At 47.0% G+C, this 18,972-nt stretch overlaps 1 protein-coding gene across 1 annotated transcript in view; it reads right to left on the minus strand.

The window, feature by feature from the left end:
• SPIRE2 (spire type actin nucleation factor 2) overlaps window positions 1–18,972 on the minus strand; it is a 42,799-nt gene that overhangs the window by 23,375 nt on the left and 452 nt on the right. The window contains exon 2 of the mRNA XM_065416643.1: window positions 1,720–1,757. Coding sequence (XP_065272715.1) covers window positions 1,720–1,757 — 38 coding nt within the window. The remainder of the gene's footprint in view (window positions 1–1,719; window positions 1,758–18,972) is intronic.

Raw genomic sequence — 18,972 nt, forward strand, 5'->3', positions numbered from 1 at the left:
TGACAATTAACCCGTTTCAAATGCTCTCCTGCGGTTCTACAATTGGTTAATAACACAGTAAAAGCAGCCTGATCGCTCTCCTGCGTTTCTAACTGGCTGGAGTTTGCTTTGGCCAATTTCACTGAGCACAGTCACTCATGCTGCAGTCTGATTGGCTGGTAAAATATGAAACGCCAGCCAGTGGCAGAGGGCAAAAAAATGTGTGTCCAATTTCAAAAACAAGAGCCACCCGGCCACCAGGGCAGTGAACGCAGCACACAGCGTATGCAGCAGGGCGTTGGATCGGCAGCCGTGACCTGGAACCAGGCCAGCTGGTGGAGCTGCCGCCCCTTCACACGCCCCAAGTACACGTGCGGATGGAGCAGGGAAAGGGAGCGATGGTTTGAGAGCAGCGATTGCCCAGCCTGCTGACACCGCGCCAGGCAGCGGCAGAAAGGAACCGTCCCCTGTAATGCCAGAAGATGCGCTGCACCTGTCCCATTATTTTCATGCTTTGAGGCTAGTCACTGCAACCTGGGGAGAGACAGAATGCCCTGGAAGGCCTCCCGGCTGCTCTGGCTCTGTGTATCTGGGCAGGTCATGACCTATGCACTCAGTCAGAACTTTAATGGCCATATTTACAGCAGCCTCTGGCTCTTCACCGCTCTCTGTCAGGGCACATGGTTACACAGGAGGAGAATCAATCAGTGACCCACCTATATTCTTAGCTCAGTCCTTGAATCTTTCCCCTGAGAAGAGTGTGACAGACCCAGGCTGCTCTGTGACAACTGGTGAATTGTGTGTGTGACATGGTATTGGGGTGCTCACTGTATGGATGTGTTGGTTACATTAGCAGCAGGCTGCTGGAAAAACAATCTGGAAGTGGAACAACAGTTCAAGATACGCCAACTCCCAGTAAGCTCTTCAGGGTGGTTAAGAGACAATGCCTGAGCAATAAGCCCCATTACAAAGCTTGCTCTCCCAGTGCTGGGGCCAGCAGATCAAAAGGACTGAAGCAATAAAAAGGCAGACTGTCCGGAGGTCAGGCAGTTGTTGCTGAGGTGTTCAGACTGACACACAGACAGCGCTGGGGTGTCTGAAGATGTTAGGCTTTCCTAAGCTTCCATCAGGGAACGGTAAGCTCTAAGTAAGATACACATGCATGCAGACTGTTTGCCGGTTTAAACCTCCTTTTCTCTTATGTTATGATTTCTTCCTACTGTTAATATTAAACAAGCTGGCTGGCTGGTCAGTCTAGAATCCCCATTGGTCTCAGACTCCCGCTGGGAAGAACCACAAGTGCCGAACTCAGTCCGATCACCCATATGCTGGTTGATGTAGCTCAGGGCCTGGTCTAAGAGCGAGAGAATCACGTTACTTCACCCCAGGAGAGGGAAAGAAAGGCCTGAGACCTGATACCTGAGCGGGAGTCAGCGAGAGGTGTTCCCCAAATGGCCACATCATGCTTTTTTGAATTGAGTTTTCCTGTGTACAATAATCACGGGGCACAATGCTTCCTCCTCCCTCAGTCCCCACCATGCATGCTGACTGCAGGACCCAGCGGTGCAAAGGCCAGGACACTGCAAGAAGCAGCTGGTCTAGAAAGGGGATGAGCTAATGCTGTCATCAGAGCTCTGTTTGGGTTTAAAAAGAAACCGTCTGTGCACATCCACACACACACACAAGACATGAGATTTATTTGCTTGAACAGTTTTCTGAAAAATCACATTAGCGACATACCTGTGCTTCCGTTGAGGGTGACAGGGTCAGGGGAAGCTCTGTGGAGGGAGAAACAGACACGGTTAATGCTCCTCTGGCAGCTGCAGAACGTTGGGAGTTTGGGTTATAAATCAAACTCCTGAAGCTTTGCTTTTATAACTCCGCTAGTTTGTGCCTGTAAGTTATTTACACTTCGATCCCATAGATTCTAAGGCCAGAGGCACCACAGTGATCATCTGGGCTGAGCTCCTGTATAACAGGCTGCAGAATGTTCCCCAGAAGCTGGATTAAAGCATGGCCTCTAGAAAGACAGCTAATCTCCTCAAAGGCCCCACGTGGTGGTGAGGCTGCCAGCTCCCCTGGGAAGCTGGTCTAATATTTCGTTACCCTCACAGCTAGGAAAAGGCATCTCATTTCAAGGGTGAATTTGTTTAACTTCAACTTCCAGACACTGATTCTTGTTCTGCCTTGTCAGCAAGGTAGTAAACTCAGATCTCCTTTCTGCGTTTCCGGGCACAGTGATCACGTCCCCTCTCAGCTTCTCGTCAACAAACTGAGCAGACTGAGCGCCACAAGCTTCAGACCACAAGGCTTGTTTTCCAGACCCGGGGTCATTGTTGTGCCCCTCCTTGGAACTATCTCCAGGATTTCCGCAGACCCCAGGACCGGACACAGTGTTCCAGCAGCAGTCGTACCAACGTTGTGTACAGAGGCAAGTTCACCTCCCTACTCCTACTGGATAGTCCCCTTTTCATACCTCCAAGGACCACGTTAGCCCTTTTGGCCACAGCGTTGCACTGAGAGCACATGTTGAGGCGATTACCTATGATGACCACTAAACGCTTCACTTTCCAAGACACATCCTGTAGATACATCCTGCCTTCTTGGTTCTCAGACATATTACCTTGCATTGGCTGTATTAAGGCGAATCAGATCACTCTACTCTCATTATCTACTACCACACTAATCTTTGTGTCATCTGCAAACTTTACCAGAAGAGATTTTATATCCTCTTCTAGATCACTGATAAATATTTTAAATAGAGTTGGACTCCGAACCCATCCCTGGGGGACCCTGGTAAGTAATGGCCCCACTCATTGATACCTCCTCATTAACAACCACATTTTGAGGTCTGTCAGTGAGCCAGTTTTTAATCCATCTAATGTGTGCTCTGTTAATTCCATATGATGCAAGTTTTTTTAATCAAGATGTCATGTCGTACTAAGTCCAATGCCTTAAATAAATCTAAGTATATTGTATCAACACAGCTGCATTTATCAACCAGACCTGTAAACTTGTCACAAAAAAAAAAGACAGCAGGCTTGTCTGACAAGACCTACCATCCACAAAACCACGCTTTCTGGCATTAATTGTATTTTTAGCCTCTAATTCTGTATTGATAGAGTCCTGAATTAACAGTTCTCTAATTTTACCTGGGCTCGACATCAGGTTAACCCATCTGTAACCCCAAGATCATCCCTTTTACCCTTTTCAAATATTGGCATTTACATTGGTAGTCCTGCAATCCCTAGGAATCACCCCAGCTAATTTACAAATTAACATTAGTGGTTCTGATAATTCCTCCGCTAGCTCTCTTAAGACTCTGGGGGATAAGGTATCTCACCTGTTGATTTGAAAATGTGAAGGTTTAGCAGATGCTGCCTCACACCCACCTTTGTTACAGATAGCGAGCTTTCCATTCCATGCACCTGTTTCATTCCTCGCTGCATGAGTGGAAGAAATGTCAGCTCGGGAGAAAGGTCTGTTTTCTATGTTCTGACAGGGCCTGACACTATGAGATTGGAGACTGTAGGCCCTACCACAGTATAGATATTATATAAGTAATAAGCAATCCCCCCATCCCCAAAACACTAATCTTAAAGTATCACATAGGAACCCAGGAGATCACGCTCTAAGATAGCGGCTGTGACAAAATGGATAAAACAAAAATAATAGTACTTTTATTTCATTGATGTGAATGTTCAGAGTTTCAGGAAATTATGGGGGGATTAGACAATTATTTAATGACAGTATATGTGACTCAAAAAGTTAAAGCTTTATAACCATTAAAACACAAAATGTCAAAGTATACAAAGGAAATATCCTTAAATCAAACTCTAAGTTCTCAAGCAGCATTGTTCTTACTTTGCCTACCTGTAAAGCTTGATCATCATAGATGGAAACTTGTTTTGTCTATCGGTGTGTGTGTGTACAGTGAAATTGATGTTTACTGACATTTACCAATAAAAATCTAATCCAGCCAAGCCTACGCTCAAGCTTTTGCAGAGGAAAAGTGTTAAATTGTTATAAACTTCCTCCAACACTGACTATTATTGATTAAGTCATGGAAAACCAGGCAGGTACCAGTAGGCGGAAGAAAGCAAATGTGGTAAATGTCCTTTTCAAAGGGGTAAGAGCAGGAGGGGAAGGAGGTGCTCCTGGCAATGGCTAAGAACTCTACCTACAGTCCCTAGTAAAGCAATGGAACAAATACCAAGCACCTAGAAGATGACAGCACCAGAAGTAATGAGCGGCTTGGATTTAAGAAGGGCAAATCATTCCAGACGAGCAGGACTGCATTGCATATTTAAGGCCTGATCTTGCATTCCTTCCATGCTGGATAAGGCCCTTGTGGCATGCAGTACTGTGGTACCTTGAGAGCATGTATAAAACATTGGTCGCAGTCTCAGAAAACTTTACTTGAAACAGTTCATTCTAATTGTCTTGGAGATGGTGCACTGTCACGTGGATTACACTGCAATGATAGGTAACGTCAGGCCGGGCCATGGGCAGCCTGTGTGCGCAGATCCGTTCCCAAGTTGCGGTCAGGAGACAAGTAGAGGAGTTGGGGGTCAGGATTCCAGGAAGTCAGGATCAAGCACCAAGCTGCAGACAGGAGGCAAGCAGCGGAGTCAAGGCTGAGCCAGGATCAGGAGCCAGAGTCTGGGGTTCAGAGCAAGCCAATGTCTGGAGTGGAAGCAAGCAGCCAGTTTGCATCACTGCTCAGACAGCTCCCTGTGATGACTTCCTGGTTTATACACCAGCCTGGGCCAATCAGTGGGCTGTGGGGGGGCCGCCACTCAGGCCTTGCTGGTGCGTATTTCCTGCAGTGTCTAGCTCCACCGGGTCCCCCAGCGGAAACCCGATGCAGAAGTGTCACAGCCTGGCACCCCCATAGTCTCAGGTTCTGCTTTCCATCAAGCTGCTTTCCATTTTCTCTTAATGGCAGTGTGCTTTACTGCTGAGATCATGTTGAGCTGATTCCTGAGTGTATTGATTGTCTGAAGTGTGAGTAGCTGCAGTGGTGATGCCCTCGGTCCCATTCGGTCACTGCCTTGCAGTCCAGTCCACACTGCTCAGGGGAGCTGTCCTAGAACAGTGCTTACAGTGCCATGTTTAAGCAGAATTGTTCCTCTTCTCTGTGTAGCTTGGTAGGCGTGAGCAAACCCAGCTGCCTGCTGCATGCACTTGTGAATGACTCCCCAGTAGCAAATTAACATGTCCAGTCCAATGCTCATGAGAGACCCTTCCAGCAATGTACTGAGGCTGGAGGGCACAGGGGGCAGAGAAGTTGGATGCAGCAGGGATCAGCCTTTTAGGTACACAGCACATTTAATTAGCTATGCAGATGACACTCAACTGGGAAGCACCACAAATACCAGGAAGAGCAGAGAAATAACCCCCAGGGACCAAGAGAGAGTAGAAACGTGGGCAGAAAATACAATGAGATTCAACCTGGGCAGTTGCAGCTAATCCATTCAGGGAGGAATAACCCAAAACACAGATATTCCATGGGAGGCAGGTAACCGGAAAGCAGTAACGTGGGAAAAGACGTAGGGCTAATAATGGACAGCAAATTGGATGAACACTTGGAGTGCAGTATGGCTGTGCTAGTTTATGCTAAAATCCCAATTCTCATTTGGCTTGTACATGTAGAGGTGTTATGTCAGAGCAGGGAAATCAACAGCTAGAATTCTGGGTACGTTCCTCAGCGGGTCAATGGACAAGGCACTGAACCAGGAGTCAGGAGCCCTGGGTTTTACTCCTGACCTGCGGAGCGATCTTGGGTGAGTCCTATCAGTGAAATGGGGATAATGAGGTGTGGCCGCCTATGTGAGACGTGGTCCAAGTACAAATATCCTGGGTTTCTAAACACCAGAAAGTTGTTGGCAAAGTGACAGAAATCTGGAGAGGAGCAACAAATGGTCTGAGGGGGCTGGAGGGGTTGATTTATTAGGAAAGATTAAAGGGATGAAATGTGTTTGGCGGGCTAAATGAAGATTAGAGAGGAGAGGAGAAATAGGATAAACCCCTATGTGTAAGCATCACAGAGGGAAAGGAGTTACCGCAGCATCCCAGTGGTGATGGGGGGCCAATTAAAGGGAAAGTCAGACCAACTTCAGGGACATTGTTTAATTGTGAGGTTTATTAGCATGTGGAATCCTCTTCCAAGGAAAGTGGGACATTTAAAATTAGACTGGCTAAAGCACTAATGAAAACACTATAGGAACAATCCTGCACTGGCCCTGTGGGAGGATAAAGTGACCTAATAGGCCCTTTCCAGCTTCACTTTCTGTGATAGCCACAACTCCAAAGCCACGTACTGGATTTGTGTTCACAAGGGAGCTCGGGCCATTAACCTGCCATTTATTTAGTCAATAGCGCTCAGAGTGACTTCCAGACAAAGAGCTCATGCGACACCCACAAGCAGGGCACTGGTCAAAGGCTTGTCCTGGGCTCTGAAAGAGCAGGCAGGCAGCGAGGGAGCTGCAGCACGGCAGCGAGTGCACTCTGCAGAGCCCTGCAGATCTGCTCCAGGAGGGTTTCAAAAGAAATCCCCCTTTGCTCAGGTGGAGTGAGATTCACCCCTGGGCACAGGCCCAGCACAAGATCTCTGCCCCTGCAGCCCCATGTGAGCACAGAGGATTTAAGTGGTGCAGAGCTTGGGCCAGCCCTCGGCCCAGGGGTGAATTTCACCCTTGGAGATCACCCACTGTCACTCAGAGCAAGCCTTGGCAATCTGAGTGGGTGCTGGACACCTGGAGGGTCACAGCGCCAGCCCTGAGAAGGAGTAACGGGCAGGAGGCTTCTCCCCTTCGCACATTGTTTTACTCACTATTGTCTGCGAGAGCATTTGGCTCCTGCCGAACCACGCACAAGTGGAGGGATGTGTTGGGCGCCATGATACTGAAGGGACATTTACAAATGCTGGGCTACACACATACCAGTTTGCGGTTGGCAGATCTCAAGAGTTCTGTGCTGTGCTCGTCATTTTTTTATGGTAGGGTCTCTCATGAGCATTGGACTGGACATGTTAATTTGCTACTGGAGAGTCATTCACAAGTGCATGCAGCAGGCAGCTGGGTTTGCTCACGCCTACCAAGCTACACAGAGAAGAGGAACAATTCTGCTTAAACATGGCACTGTAAGCACTGTTCTAGGACAGCTCCCCTGAGCAGTGTGGACTGGACTGCAAGGCAGTGACCGAATGGGACCGAGGGCATCACCACTGCAGCTACTCACACTTCAGACAATCAATACACTCAGGAATCAGCTCAACATGATCTCAGCAGTAAAGCACACTGCCATTAAGAGAAAATGGAAAGCAGCTTGATGCAGCTCCTATCTAAACAGCAAATGAGGGAAAAGCAGGGGATCATAAAATTGCAGAACTGTGGGGCTGGAAGGGACCTTGAGAGGTCACCAAGTCCAGCCCCCTGCACTGAGGCAGGACCAGATAACACTAGACCATCCCAGACTGGTGTTTGTCTAACCTGTTCTTAAAAACCTCCATTGACAGGGATCCCACAGCCTCCTTTGGTAACCTATCCCAGGGCTTAACTGTCCTGTAGTGAGAAAGATTTTCCTAATATCTAACCTCAAATCTCCCTTGCTGCAGATCAAGCCCATTGCTTCTTATCCTACTTCATTAGATGGGGAGAACAATTGACCTTCCTCTTCATAAGAGCCCGTAACGTATTTGGAGACTGTTACCAGGTCCCCCTCAGTCTTCTTTTCTCAAGACTAAACATGCCCAGTATTTTAACCTTTCCTCACAGGTCAGATTTTCTAAACCTTTTCTCATTTTTGTTGCTGTCTTCTGGACTCTCTCCCATTTGTCCATGTCTTTCTCAAAGTGCGGTGCCCAAAACTGGACACAGGAGCCCAGCTGGGGCCTCACCAGTGTCAGATACAGCAGGACAATGACCTCCGGTGTCTTTCACACAACGCTCCTGTTAATAGACCCCAGAACAATATTAGCCTTTTTGGAACTGCATCACACTGTTGACTCATATTCAGTTTGTGATCCACTATAACCCCCAGATCCTTTTCAGCAGTACTACCACCTAGCCAGTTATTCCCGTTTGTAGTTGTGCATTTGATTTTTCCTTCCTAAGTGTAGTACTTTGCAATTATCTTTATTGAATTTCATCTTGCTGATTTCAAACCAATTCTCCAATTTGTCAAGGTCATTTTGAATTCTAATCCCGCCCTCCAAAGTGCTTGCAATTCGTCCCAGCTTGGTGTCATCCACAAATTTTATAAGCATACTCTCCACTCCATTATCCAAGTTACCAGTGAAAATATTGAATATTACCAGACCCAGGACAAACCTGTGCAGGACCCCATTAGATATGTCCCCCAGTCTGACAGTGAACCATTGATAACCCTTCAGGTACGGTCTTTCAAACAGTTGTGCACTCACCGTATAGTAATTGCATCGAGACCACATTCGCCTAGTTTCTTTAAGAGAATGTCATGTAGGACTGTGTCATAAATCTTACTAAGATAAAGATATATCGTCTATAGCTTCCCCCATCCACTAGGCCAGTAATCCTGTCAAAGGAAAAAATTCAGTTGGTATGCCATGATTTGTTCTTGACAAATCCATGCTGGCTATTATCCTCTAGGTGCTTACAAATTGACTGTTATTCCCTGATAACCAGAAACTTCTATGCTCAAACTCTGTTCACTTTTTTTTTTTTTAACATCTTAATAAAAATTTTAAATTTGTTCCAGTATCTTTCCAGGAACTGAAGTTAGGCTGACTGGTCTATAATTCCCTGGGTCCTCTTTGTTCCCCTTTTTAAAGCTAGGTGCTACGTTTGCCCTTCTCCAGTCCTCTGGGACCTCTCCTGTCCTCCATGGGTTCTCAAAGATAACTGATAATGGTTCTGAGATTGTTTCAGCTAGTTCCTTAAGTACCAGAGGGTGCATTTCTTCAGACCCTGTTGACTTGAATACATCTAACTTATCTAAATATTCTTCAACCTGTTCTTTCCCTATTTTAGCTTGTGTTCCTTCCCCCTTTTTGTTAATATTAATTGCGTTAAGTATCTGGTCACATTTTACCTTTTTAGGGAAGACTGAAGCAAAATAGGCAGTAAACACCTCAGCCTTCTTGATGTCATCAGTTATTAGCTCTCCTTCCCTGCTAGGTGGAGGACCTACACTTTTCTTCGTCTTTCTCTTGCTCCTAATGTATTTATAGAATCTTTTCTTATTGCTTTTTATGTCCCTAGATAAGTGTAGCTCATTTTGTCCCTTAGCCTTTCTGATTTTGTCCCTACATGCTTGTGTTATTCCTTAGTGCTCCTCCTTAGCAACTTATCCATGTTTCCACTTTCGTAGGATCCTTTTTGATTTTCAGGTCATTCAAGAGCTCCTGATGCAGCCATACTGACCTCTTACTAATCTTCCTGTCTTTCCCTTGCATCGGGATAGTTTGCTGATGCACCTGGTACTGTCTCTCTGCAAAAATGCCAGTTCTCCTGAGCTCTTTTTCCCTTTAGATTTTCTTCCCATAGGATCTTACCTACCAGTTCTCTGAGTTTGTTAAAGTGCGCTTTTTAGAAATCCATTGTCCTTATTCTGCTGCTCTCAGGCCTTCCTTTCCATAGCTCTGGTCTACACTACGAGTTTAGGTCGAATTTAGCAGTGTTAGATCGATTTAACCCTGCACCCATCCACACGACGAAGCCATTTTTGTCGATTTAAAGGGCTCTTTAAATCGATTTCTGTACTCCTGCCCGATGAGGGGATTAGCGCTGAAATCGACATCGCCAGGTCGAATTTGGGGTAGTGTGGACGCAATTCGACAGTATTGGCCTCCGGGAGCTATCCCAGAGTGCTCCATTGTGACCACTCTGGACAGCACTTTGAACTCAGATGCACTAGCCAGGTACACAGGAAAAGCCCTGGGAACTTTTGAATTTCATTTCCTGTTTGGCCAGCGTGGCAAACTCAGCAGCACTCAGCAGCACAGGTGACCATGCAGTCCCCCCCCGAATGTTTCTACGCTCCCCCATCATCTCTGTCCCTGAGATTATTGCAGATTAGAAGGCGAAAAAAAATGCACTCGCGATGACATGTTTTCCGAACTCATGCAGTCCTCCCACACTGATAGGGCACAGCCTAATGCATGGAGGCATTCAGTGGCAGAGGCCAAGAAAGAATTGCTGTGTTTGCTTAATGGCAAAAGTATCATGCCTCGCTAGCGATCCTGCCCGAGCCAGGTCGCTGTGTCAAATGCACTCCGCGCTGTGTCAGCCTTGGGCGGGAGCATGACCGCTTTGTGAGCAGGAAGGCCATAGATATAGACATTGCATTAGGTAGCTTCTGTAGCTAGAGAAAACATTCCTGTGCATTCGGCAAAGTCTGTGGCAAAAAAAGAGAAGCCCATAGTGTAGTGGTTATCACATTCACCTAACACGCGAAAGCCCCATAGTGTAGTGGTGATCATGTTCACCTAACACGCGAAACGTCCCCGGTTTGAAACCGGGCGGAAACAGGTCACTGTTCCTTTTTCTGACTCCCCTCCTGCATTTTTAGTCTTAGAACAGACCGCACTGTGAAATTTTACTTTGAATTATATCAATTATGAGTTAAATAATATGGAAGCTCTCTCTAAGTTATAGTCCCGGGTTCCTTACCCTTTCAGCTGCTCTGATAAATTAACATTTTTGTTAGGGGCGGAGGAAATTTTCATGAAGCCTTTTATAGGGACTAAATGCTCTCTAGGACTCAGAAATAATCTTAACGTGGCCCACAGAGTGCAATCCTTCGTTCTGGATTTGTCATTCCACAAGTTGAACTGCTCCTTACCACTGTCCAGGCTTCATGAGCCATGGGAGCAAGGGGCAGGCTGGGGTAGGTGCGACCGCGCGGTGCTGCCAGCTCGGAGAGCAGCCTGAGGCAGAAGCCTCCAGCTCGCATGATATTCCAGGCAGGACTGAATCTCCATGAGACGAAACTTAAAGAAGAGAATGACCTGGAGTCACTCCCATTCGGTGCTCTAACAGGAGGATAGCCATGTCTGTCCAGGCACCCCTGATCGACCTCACCGAGGTCTGCCAGCTGAGCGGGGCTGAGCAGGATCCCGGCTGGCAGGAGCCGGCGGACGGAGCCCCAGACTGGCAGCGGGCTGAGCCGCTCAGCCTGCTGCTGGACTGGAGCTCCGTCCGCCGGCCCCGCTCAGCCCACTGCCTGCCTGGGGTTCCGATCTTCCAGGCAGGCAGCGGGCTGAGTGGGTCCGGCGGATGGGACCCCGGAAAAAAGGCACAAAATGATTGTCTGCTGTTGCTTTCATGGAAGGAGGGAGGCCTGATGACATGTACCCAAAACCACCTGCGACAACGTTTTTGCCCCATCAGGCATTGGGAGCTTAACCCAGAATTCCAATGGGCAGCGGAGACTGCGGGAACAGTGGGATAGCTATCCACAGTGCACCGCTCTGTAAGTCGATGCTAGCCGCGGTAGTGAGGACGCACTCTGCCGACTTAATGCGCTTAGTGTGGACATAAGCAATAGACTGTATAAAATCGATTTCTAAAAAATCGACTTCTATTAAATCGACCTAATTTCCTAGTGTAGACATTCCCTTAGAATCATAAAAGCTACCATTTCATAATCACTTTCACTCAAGTTGCCTTTCACCTTCAGATTCGCTACCAATTCCTTCCAGTTAGTCAGAAACAAGTCTAAAATGGCGGTCCCCCGGTTACATCCTGCCCCTTCTGAAACAAAACCTTGTCCCCAGGACATTCCAAGAACTTATAGACATTTTCTGTTTTGCCATATTACTTTTCCAACAGATGTCTGAGTAGTTGAAGTCCCCCATTCCGAGCACTTGTGTTTTGGATAGTTCTGTTATTTGCTCTTGAAATGCCTCACCCACCTCCTCCTCCTGCCTGGTTTTTTTCTCCTTTTGTCCTCACCCAGAGGCTTTCAAGTGCTCTGCCTCTCACCTCCTTCGGGACCGCTGAACAAGTGTATATATTCTTGATGTACCGTGCAGCCCTCCTCCCTTTGTGCCCTGCCTGCCCTTCCTGAACAAGCTATACCCCTCCATGCCAATATTCCAGGCAAGAGATTTATTCCCACCAAGTCTCTGTGAGGCCAATTAAGGCATAATTTAGCTTATGAACTAATACTTCCTGTTCACTCCCCATACACCTCACATTTGAGGACATGTGCAGTGGCCAGGATCATGACGGAGCTCTTGGCTCTGGCTGGAGCTCCAAGGCCAGAGTCCCTCCCCCTGGCCGGGGGCCACAGCGGTAGAGCTCTGAGGCCAGAGCCCCTCCCCCATTCTGCTCCTTCCGCCCATGGCCCCACCCCATTCCACCCCTTCCCCTGTGGCTCCGCCCCCATTCCATCCCGCTCCGCCTCTTCCCCCAAGGCCACGCCTCCCACTGTGCCCCTGAGACCAGAAAAGCTCTGTGCCCCCACTGCAGTGTGAGCTCCTCCAGCCAAACTGGCCGGGGCCCCTGGGGGAATCCACCACTGCTTCTCCGCCCCCCCCCAGCAACACGAGGGTTGGGCTGGCTTAACCTTCCCATGCCTCAATTACACACCGCCTGGGTTTGAGGATGTGGAGTTTATTGTAAAATTGCCATTTGTCAGAATCATTGAGGATAACTAAGCCCCTTCGTTTTCAGTTTAAACCGATTCGTACTGAAAAACTCCCAGGTTTTACAAAAAGTATTATTCTTTTTTTTTTTCTAATTTTCACCCTACTTTTGTATCATTCACATATATAAAAAATATCTTTATTAGGAAATGACAATACTTTGCATGAGATATGTTAGTCTGTGTGGATATGCAAAGCTGCCTGTTGAAGTAAGGCTATATATTAGTCTAGAAGATACACCCAATAAACCAACAGGCACGCATGCAAATTCTGAAGTGCGTGCACATCTGAACATACTGATGAATCTCACGCCCATCACGTACACATTTCAAGCTGTTAGCAGATAACGGTTTAAAGATCTGACACACTAAAATGGGAAGAAAACAAAAATCTGTATCAAAATATGTTTCAGAACCCAAGGCAATATTTGAAAGTTTAAAAAATAAATAAAAACAGGAGAAAAGGATGAAGTTGAGTGTATGCGCTGCAAATGGTGTGACCCAATTATTAAATGTAAATATCTATAGCTAATAGTTCTAAGTCTAAAACAGTAAACTTTATTCAAATGAAAAGTTTTATTTGGGCATTAGAGATACGTAAAAGCTGTGTCATCCGACTCTTTACCAACTGGAAAGCTCTAGAAACCGGCATTTCTGATATCCATTAAAAGTCCGGTTGGTGCGAGGCCAGCAGGTTCCCTACTTGGCTCCATGTGGCTCCCTGGAAGTGGCGACATGTCCCTGATGCTCCTAGGTGGAGGAATGGTGTGCACCGCGCCTGCCCCTCTCCGAGTGCTGGTTTTGCAGCTCCCTTTGGCTGGGAACAGCGGCCAATAGGAGCTGCAGGGGCTGCGCCTGTGGGCGGAGGCAGCGCGCAGAGCCGCCTGGCCATGCCTCCTCCTAGGAGCAGTAGGGACATGTTGCCGCTTGCAGGGAGCCACCCAAGGTGAGCGCCGCCTGGATCCGGCACCCCAAAACCCTTCCCGCACCCAAACTCCCTCTCAGAGCCCGCGCCCCGCACCCCCTCCCATGCCCCAACCCCCAGCCAAACTCCCTCCCTCCATTGATACTCTTAGTTAACCAGAATTTTTGACTTACCAGCACCCCCCATTCCTCCAATATGCCAGATAACAAAGCTTTTACTGTATTTTGTTTTCTTTAACTCATAGGTGGCATTGTGTTTTGAGTTCTGTTTTAGTTCTGAGCAAACCACATTGAATTCCATTCATCAAAGCATTAATCTACTGAATACTTTTTCCCATCCTTCCATCCACCAAAATAAACCCCAAGATTTACTCAGAAAAATTATTAATAATTTTTTCCATTGATTTTCACCTCTTTTTGTTGTTGTGGTAATAAACACCAATAAATTCCCGGGAAAAATTAAATAAAAAGCAAAACCGAAGGGCCCCGAGGATAACAGAGAGAGAGAGAGATGTTCCACGAAAGGCTGGTGAAAGCAACAACAGCACCGTCCATGATTCCTTTAAGGACTCATGGAGCATTTTCAGAAATCCACAACAACTGAAAAGAATTTAAACCTTCTCCCAGCCCCTCCAAAAACAAGAGGGCCCAAAAGCTTCCTGCACAAAGAATCCCAAGTGTCATCAATATCAGCACTGCTTGGACCAGACAAATCCCAGCACAGGAATGGAAACCACAAACGGAGAATTACTATACTGTGGTTCCACTGAGTACCTCAACTAATGCCAATGGAGTTAGGAGGAGCAGGCCCAGAGTTGTGCATGTGAAACTGGAGATCATGTGTGTTCTGTAAAGACCCCAACACCCATCTTAGTCTCAGAAGAGATATAAAGAGAACTTAATACCCTCCAACAGCTCAGCTTTATGGGTGCTCTGCCTTCCACATGTACCCACAGTGAACCCAGTTACTTTCTGCAGACCACCCGCAAAACATACTAGTGGTGTCCTGACATGAAGCTGCTGCTGTGAGCAGAACAATCCAGGGCATGGTTTCTATAACTCCTGCATAGGCCCAACAAATTCAGTAAACTTCCCACAGTAACACCTCTTTGCATTTAGTGTAGATCCTCTTATACCAGAGTCTAAAAGCACTTTTACAAGCATTAATGTAACCGTCACAGCCCTGCTGAGAGAGAAATAGGTGGGTTTTGCAGATGGGGAAACTGAGGCATAGACCAGTTCAATGACTTTCTTAGCATCACACCATGAGTCAGTGGCAAAGTCGGAGCAGAAGAACCCAGGGCTGTGCAGTAAGTTTGTCTCTCTCACCAACAGAAGTTGGGCCCAATAAAAGAGACAATCTCACCCACCTTGGCTATCTAATATCCTGGGAGCAACCCGGCTACACTTACACTGCATAATCAGAATGAATGTCACTTTTAGGACAGTTCCCTTCTCTCTCTTGTTCTGTCTTTGGCTGGTGTTCCCTGCAGCCGAAACATTCTCTCCTAGACACATGCTAGAACTATCAGACAGTGCGGGGTGATGTCTTGGTGCTCAGTTGCACCCCCTTCCCCTCTGGCTGCATTTACAAGCAGCATCCAGTCCTTGCCCAGAAGGATGGTAACTAAGGACAGGGCCTTGAAGGAGTTTAAAGCAAGGGGAAAGGGGGGATACTCAGAACTCCAGCAAGATTCCCCTGCCCACCAAGAGGAATGCCTCCTCCCCCTACAAACATGAAACCTGCACCTTAAGCCATGCAAAGGTACAATTTTGAACTAACATTCAATACCAGTTATTTAGAGAAGCCAGGGCTGGTAGCCTCAGAGGCAACACTTACAGGTCTTTCTAGGGAAGGGAGAATGATGCTTTGCTCTAACCAGACAGAGATGCTCTTCAGCGGGAGCATGTGTAGGAGGTTAACAGCAGTTCTACTGCAGCGCCATGTTGAATTGTTGCATCCAGTGGAGTCTGGGATATGCTAAATCCTGAAGCCAGATTGCATCAGAGGGGATTTTGTGCACATCAAAACATGTAACAGCTCAATGGGCAGGGGGTCCAGCTGCGATACAGCTGGGCTTCACGAGTTCATTGTTTACAGTTTGGGGAGAGGGTGTCTGGGAGGCCACACAGAGTGAGGAAACCTTGTCATAACTGCCCGCCCTCATCCTAAATCATAGGTGTAGAAATCCTGCTGCTCCCCCCATGGCACTCTCACACCAATAGTACAAGATAACCTCTGGGACCATATGGCCAGTGCTGCTCATTCCCAATCAAGAAACCAAAAAGGGGAAAACTGCTCCCCTTAGTCGCAGGACTCCGCAAATCCATATTCCTACCAGGACCAAGAGACTGCCTCCTAAAGCAACTCTCCTTAGCCAACACTCTGCTAGGAAACGAACACAGACGCCTAACGATGCTCCAGGCTTGTATCACTGCTCCTGACAATTTAAGTGCATTTTGTATTAAACACCCAAGGAGGCAACTTGCCATTTCCATTTCTAAACACCCTGAAAGCTGCCCAGAGTGGCACTTACCAAGAGAATTACAGAAATTTGGCTGGGGAACAGGCAATAAAGATTTTAATAATAAGCAAACAAGAAAGCACTTCCAGCATGCAAACTATGAAAACACACATGGCAGGTCCTGCAGACCCTGCATGAATTGCACTGTGTTGAGAGGGAGGCTGCAAACTGAACTCACAAGATATCACTAGCCATGCAAAAGCCATGTTAAAAATGGAGGCTTTTCTACAGGAGTGGAGATGCTTCTACACAGAACATGGCACAGCAGTATTATTCCTTCAGGGACCATTAAAATGATGCAATTCTTGGCCTCCTTCCCACTGAAGAGATCAGCATTGCCTGTGGGCAAAACTGGCTATAGAGTTATAATGATTTTAATGAACAAAGACTAAAGTCAGATCACTCAGTATTTTCAGTATTGTGTTGAAAAGTGGCTTCCTTTTGTATCCGGGCACATATTTATTTAAATTGTGCTTGTGCCGGAACAGGATCAGCCAGTTTTTGGAGGTTATGTGAAAAGTTTTCAGTCAATATTATCAGAGTAACAACACAGCCTCCTTCTCGTTCAGCTGGGTGGTAAAAGCCCAGATCTGGGGATGGCAAGCTGAGTTTATGCTGTGTCAGAGGCAAAGAGCTGCATAGTAGTAGCATACATTTGTATAATGCACATTAATGTTTTTTTAACTGTTTGTTTATCCTATTTATCCTCAGAAGCGTCAGGAGGAGGAAGAACTCACAAGTGGCACAGGCATGATAATTGGAATTGCTCAGCTAAATGCCACTGAATCACCCTGGTAATAAGCAGCTGTGGAGCATGCAAGGGTCAGCATCTGACAGGACAGGTGTGGCTGTTTGGAGGCTGTCAGGTGTTGTGAGGCTGAGGGCCAAGTGCCTCAAGAATTCCAGGAGTGAGGCTATCTCACAGCCAGAACAGGCTGCAAGAGGCTTGCTTTTTAACCATAAACCATCTGATTTCTCCCTCCCATAGCTTGAGAGTGCTGGGTGGCATCGGGCAGAGCAGTTAGGGTCTGACAATGTGAAGTGCTGAGCATCTCTGCTCTGCACCCCCTCCAACAGTGATTCAGTGCCTCACAGGATCTGACCCTTTACCTCTCTCTGTCTGCTTCCCCCTCTGTAAAACTGGGTTAATACTTTCCTACCCGACAGAACTGAGGCAAAAAGTACAGTAGTATGTTCATGTTTGTACAGAGCTTTGAAGATGAAAAGTGCTGTACAAGTATTATTACCATGATCATTATTATTACGGGCCTACTAGTCTGTTGGTGCTGGTCTGAGACACCCATCAAATTGCAAACAATTTCCACTGGATTGGGGTATAATTATAGACCATAAAACTACCAAGGTTACGAAATGTGTCTTTGTAAGAGGCGCTGACCTCCGGGCTCATGAATCGGTAATAAGGATGATCCAATAAAGTTTAAAGTTCAGTTTTACACATGTAATTTAGACATCTCCTAATCTTTGAATGTGTGCTGCTAGCGTCTGCCATTGCTGGCCTGGCCTGGCCCTTCTTGACAGAAAGAATACATGGGAGGACTAAGATGACCAGTGACTGTGGTCAAGAGTCTAACTGATCTGCACTCCCAGACTTTTATTGTTATCCAGATTTTGAATTTTAACATCTCTGTATCTTGACACCCCAAACAATGCACTTGTCATGTGTCCAACACTTCAATATCTTACTGAGGAGCTTCACAGTAATTGTGTGTCTGTCTTCTCCATGCAGTGTGATATCCCTTTAATATTAAGGCTGAGAGAGAACCAGGGAAGCACGGTGATTCAGATAAAGCATCATATCCTCAGATGCCACAGCATCTGGTGTATTTCCTTAATATTGCCATTTTCTGCCTAGATACTACAGGGCCTGGTCCATTTCCATTATTCATTATATTTATTATTATTTCACCCTTAGACATGAATGTATTTGGTTTTCTTCCTTTCTTTCCCAATCTTAACTTTCCTGTAAAGTGGTTTTGTCAGTACATTTCTTAATACACAGATTACTAACCACCAGTATTTAACCCAAAGAGCTAGAAAGTCTGAAGAGCAAAATATGTATAAGTCTCTGGGTTACACCTGATATAAATTTTCCAGGACCTGGCCTGTTTATGGACAGGCATGTTTTCTAGGGCCAAATAACTCTGGGGTTTGTTCATTCTGAACGTTTTTTAAAAAGTGCCCAAACAGAATCTCCCCAAATGTCCTCTCTCTCACCCTCCCCCCACTTCCCACAATCAGAGTGGTGGGTTTCAACTCAGTTAATTTTTGATGTACTATAAAGCCTTAAGAATAGGGGGTTTCAAATGGAAAAGCCTGACACAATGTGACCACCTCAACCACAGCATCCCAGTGGTGCAAGGTTATGTGTATACATTGCAATAGGAATGGACAGGGATGTCTGTTCCATCCACCCGACTCACAACCCTTTGCATGCAGGATGCCTGCAAACGTCTCTAAGGTCTCCCACCACCTGGGCAGCTGTATGTACTATACAGAGAGCTGTTGGCTTATCACAACTATCAGTTACAAATACACCTATTGACACGCTGTCTGTAATCCATAGGCTGTCCAAGGGGAAGTGTTCACACAGCACAGGCACTGTGGAGCCAAGGCTGCGACAGGCGGCGAGCTGAGCTGCTGGGGCCGGGGGAGCAGGGCTGTAAACAGACAGGAATTCCCCGCAACCCTCTGCTGCTGCCCCCGGAGAAGCACCTGCCCAGACGGGGTGGGGGGAGGACAGACATTCGGGTGCACCCTGCAAACGAGGGGGCGGGAGCCTGGGGTCTCTGCTCCCCTCCCAGCCAGGCCTGGCTCGGACTTTCCCTCCGGGTGGCTCTGGAGGGTGTGATCACAGGGCTGCGGAGCCGGCCCCAGTCCCCCAGCCTCTGCAATA

This window comes from Emys orbicularis, chromosome 14 (genome assembly GCF_028017835.1).
Source record: "Emys orbicularis isolate rEmyOrb1 chromosome 14, rEmyOrb1.hap1, whole genome shotgun sequence".
Lineage (NCBI taxonomy): Eukaryota > Metazoa > Chordata > Testudines > Emydidae > Emys > Emys orbicularis.